This window comes from Chiloscyllium plagiosum, chromosome 38, assembly GCF_004010195.1.
Source record: "Chiloscyllium plagiosum isolate BGI_BamShark_2017 chromosome 38, ASM401019v2, whole genome shotgun sequence".
NCBI lineage: Eukaryota > Metazoa > Chordata > Chondrichthyes > Orectolobiformes > Hemiscylliidae > Chiloscyllium > Chiloscyllium plagiosum.
Window position 1 is genome coordinate 785568 of NC_057747.1, and position 4921 is coordinate 790488.

The 4921-nt window shown below is 44.1% G+C and overlaps 1 protein-coding gene across 2 annotated transcripts in view; it reads right to left on the bottom strand.

Annotated features, from left to right (window-relative positions):
• Positions 1-1923: 1923 nt before the first annotated feature.
• The window catches only part of LOC122541740 (tetraspanin-5-like), a 68329-nt gene continuing 65331 nt past the window's right edge, over positions 1924-4921 (bottom strand). For both annotated transcript variants that reach the window (XM_043678633.1, XM_043678632.1), the window contains exon 8: positions 1924-4410. In XM_043678633.1, the coding sequence (XP_043534568.1) occupies positions 4339-4410 (72 nt within the window). In that variant the 3' untranslated portion in view covers positions 1924-4338. The remainder of the gene's footprint in view (positions 4411-4921) is intronic.

Sequence of the window (4921 nt, forward strand, 5' to 3'; positions counted from 1 at the left end):
CTCTGGTGCTGTGAGGCAGCAGTGCTAACCACTGTGTCATCGTGCTGCCCCAAGTTGGTGCTCTCACTCATTGTCTGTGGACATGCCATAAGATTCGTAGATATTGGGTCAGTGTAGCGAATGCCTTGGGAATGGAGATTTGGTTGGACCCAATATCTCCTCTTTTGGGCACTCCAAACTTTCCTTCTCCAGATGCAAACAGGAAGAATCCATTTACTCTCCTTTACTTTTGTGCAAGGAAAAATATTGTAGTAAGTTGGGTATCAGAAAACCCTCCGGGACTTTCAAATTGGCATAGGATTAGATTAGATTAGATTACAGTGTGGAAACAGGCCCCTCGGCCCAACAAGTCCACACCGACCCACGAAGTGCAACCCATCCATACCCCTACATTTACCCATTACCTAACACTACGGGCAATTTAGCATGGCCAATTCACCTGACCTGCACATCTTTGGACTGTGGGAGGAAACCGGAGCACCCGGAGGAAACCGACGCAGACACGGGGAGAATGTGCAAACTCCACACAGTCAGTCGCCTGAGGCGGGAATTGAACCCGCGTCTCTGCGGCTGTGAGGCAGCAGTGCTAACCACTGTGCCACCGTAGGATAGTTATGGAATATATTCCCCTGGACTTCCTTACGAATATGGTGCACCAAAAAACAGAATTATTTTGAACTACACCGATGCAGATGTATCAGCCATACTGTTTAGGGCCTTTGTTTAGTCATTAGAATGGTGTTTGTTGTTTCGGGGGCCCTTGGGAGGAAGAACCCCGTATAAATATGGGTTTTGTTGTGACTTGATATAATTTTATTTGGAATGTGTATTTATTTACCTTTTTTGTTGTCAATAATGTACAACACTGGTCTTTTTTTATACATAGAGTTTTCTTATATCTTATTTGTGTTTCGGTAGTTTGTATAATAGATTAGTTAGTTTTCTTAATTTTATATTGGTGCTGTTATTATACTGTAAAGTGGATACACTATTTTGTATTAATTTTGTAAAAGAAAACCCAAAAACCTTTTTCTTTTCTCATGAAAATATTTACAAAAAAAAAGCATAAGGTGGTCTCATAAGGGGAAAGATCTCCCCAATGAATGTTAGGTCTTCAGGGAGTACTGAGGAACAGAGACCTTGGTGCACAAGTCCAGAGATCACTAAAGGTGTCAGCACAGGTAGTCAGGCTGGTAAAGAAGGCATATGGGATGCTTGACTTTTTTTAACAGGGTTTAGAATATAAGAGCAAGGAAGTCATCATCCAACTTTATAACACATTGGTTAGGCCACAGTGGAACACTGTGTGCAGTTCTGGTCACCACACTGTTGGAAGGGTGTAATTGCATGGAGAGGGTGTAGAGGAAGTTCACCAAGATATTGTCTGAAATGAAAACTCTCAGTTATGAGGAGAAGCTGGATAGAGTGGATTTGTTTTACCTGGAGCTGAGGAGGGAATCGGATTGAGATACTAAAAATTATGAGACACAAAGACAGAGTAGATCTTGAAAGTCTCTTTCTCCATGCAGGCAGGTCTAAGACATAAGTTTAAGGTGAGGAGCAAGTGGTTTCGAGGAGATCTGAGGCAAGTTTTTTGGTGGTAAAATATGAAACACTCTACGTGAGAGGCAGGTACTTTCACAACATTTAAGAAGCATGTGGATAAGCACTTAAAATGCCAGGGCAGAGTAGGCTATCGACCAACTGTAGGTAATTGGGAAGAGTGTAGCTTGGTGTTTGTTGGTCGGCATAGACATTGTGGGCCGAAAGGCCTGTTCTATGCTAGATGACTCTCTCTCTAACTTCTGAATGAAGGTGTTAGCTGGTGGTTATATGACTTTGTCCGTGTGGAGCTGCTCCAACTCCTCAGTCTCAGGAACAAACGATGCATGTGTTTGAAGTAAAATGGCAAGACCGAACAACTATGAGTCTTAACATAAAATTTATTGTTTTGTGAAAATCAGATACAAAAAGTAGCAAAAATTCCACAAATTTCACAGCTACTAGCATTTTTCAAAAATTATACAAATTAATAAAAAAAAAGAAAGCATTTTAAATTAAAAAATACTCCAGTGGTTCTTGATATTTCTCAAGTGACAGAGAGTCACAACCCCCAACATGACTAGTTCAAACCGACCGACACTGTCCATGGCAGGGAACTGAGGCCAGAAATAGCAATGATCTGAGTGCGCCTGGAGGTGGTGCTGTTGACATACGGGGGAGTTTGTGGATGGGGGGGCATGGACATTAGGGGGAACAAGGAAAGTTTGGGAGGGATGGAGTTTTGGCTAAGGAGTGGGTCTGGAGGGGGATTAAGATCTTGAAGGAATTAGGAGACAGGGAAGGAAGGTGGGGGGGAATTGGTAGATGGGAGGGAGTTTGAAGAAGGAAGGGAAGGTGGAGGACATTCGGAATTGGGAGACAGGTAACCGAGGGATAGAATGTTGGGAAAACAGAGGTGGATCTAAAGGAGGGATATGGATCACTTCAGAGGAGCTGGAGGTGGGTTGAGAAGCTGGAAAGCAGGAAGGGTATGTTCAGAGAAGGAGGAGGTCAGACGTCAGCAGACCTGTATCACTTCAGTTCTGTTGACTCTTGGCAGAATGGGGTTGACTGGCGTCAATTTGGATGGTATGATAGCCCAGTGGTTAGCACTGCTGCCTCACAGGACCAGGCACCCAGTTTTCATTCCAGCCTCAGGCGATTGTCTGTGTGGAGTTTGTACAGACAAACTCTCCATGTCTATGTGTGTTTCCTCTGGGTGCTCTGGCTTCCTCCCACAATCCCACGTGCAGGTTAGGTGAATTGGCCATGCTAAATTGCCCATAGTGTTCAGGGGTGTGTAGATTAGTTGCATTAGTCATAAGAAATGGAGTGTTATGTAAGGGAATGGGGTGGGGTGGAGTGGGACCCTTTTCAGAGGACATGTTGGGCCAAATGGCCTGTTTCCACACTGTAGGGATTCTATGATTCTATTCTATGAATTCCCACCATCACTGGGGCTGGGCCCCTCACAAGGCGATTGCAGGTCACTGATGTGAAACCGTGGCCGGCCCTAACAAGAGCTGGCTTTCGTTCGCTATTTGTGCTGACATCCAGGAATGTGACAGCAATGTGCACTTCTCTCAGATTCAGACTCACCCATTACCTCAGCCTTCCCATGTCTGGCCACTCTCACTTTGGCAGTCCCCCGACTGGCCCTAGCCTTTCCCACATTCCCCCCCCCATTCACACAGTACAGACTGACAAGCTAGATGGTGCAGACAGGGGTGGGGGGTGGGGGGGCAGAGAGAGAGAGAGAAAGAATCAGGAGGTGGAATGAGTGGATAGATAAAGCTGATCTCATGTTGGTGAGTAGTTAATGGAGGAACTAACATTCTTGTGGGAAGCTGGAAGGGAGGTACGGAGTTCAGATATCGTAAGCATTGAGCTCAATGAGAGGCAAGTCACCACAGAAATGTATACAACATTGAGTCAACAAGTTAGAGTCACAGAACAGGTGGTGACTACTCCTTCAGAAGCTTAGATGCTGCAACTCCCATCATTGTTCACAAAAGGTATTTAACTCTATCAACAAACATTTAAACACTTGTACACCAAATGTAATAAATGTAGAGGTACCAGAACACTCCAGACATAGAAGGTTACTACATGCAGAGGGTGTTACTGGAGAAGGACTTGATGCTCAATCCTCACTCGGTTTTAACAGCTGGAAAAGCTAAGCTACAAGTAAAGTGGAAACAGCCAATCAGAGATCAAACATTTTGAAAAAATACTGAAAATTGCTTGGAGTGCTGTCTTGGGTTTGCTATGGGTGAGGAGAGTACTACTGGGAGTGAGGAGCACATAATGGGGTGCGGAAGGTATTGTGGGAATTTGAGGAGCATATTATGGGCTGTCAGGAGGGTATTTGTCGGGGGTGCAAATGGAATTTGCAATTTTTACTCAAACAAAGCCGTTGCCCTCTGAGACTTCATCCTAGTGATCAGTTTATAGTTAAGAACGTACACCTCAGCCTGTGAAGTCTGGCAGAAATTCAATTATTTATAAGTATTCAGTGACAACATGACATAATTGCACCAACATGCTCTTCAACAATCATGCTCATAGTCAGAAAGAATAAGACACAAGCTGAGATAGGACCTCAGTCACAAAGTCCTGCATCCAATCAAATTACACCTTAAACAAGCTAAAGTATGGGGAGCACAGAACAGAAAAGTCTGGAATTTTAATTATTTTTGTATTATAGTTAGCTTCTTTCAAATACAAAAATATATATTTCTCAACTTGTAACTTTGATAGTAACATGTTCCAGGAAGTTCCATGTAATTAATATCCTCAGTAACGCCAGCCAGCTTTCAATGCTTCAATATCACTGATCAGAGAGCGTGCAAGATATATTGAGAACATCTGTGGGAAATCGAAAGTTTCAATTAACATCTTCCACAACTTAAAATTAGAAATGTTATCGCAGATGGAATGAAAATGGTCTGTTACCACAATACCCAGTGGAGGTAACTGTCCCCCACTGACGGTCAGTATGTGTGGGCCAGTGATGGTCAGTCTGCATGGAGCTATACCCCAGAGAGAATCAGTGTGTACGGAACTATACCCCAGTGAGAGTCAGTGTGTACAGAACTGTCTGGTGAGAGTCAGTGTATACAGAACTATACCCCAGTGAGAGTCAGTGTGTACAGAACTATAGCTGAAAATGTGTTGCTGGAAAAGCGCAGCAGGTCAGGCAGCATCCAGGGAATAGGAGAATCGACGTTTCGGGCATAAGCCCTTCTTCAGGAATGAGGAAAGTTTGTCCAGCAGGCTAAGATAAAAGGTAGGGAGGAGGGACTTGGGGGAGGGGTGTCGGAAATGTGATAGGTGGAAAGAGGTCAAGGTGAGGGTGATAGGTCAGACTGGGGTGGGG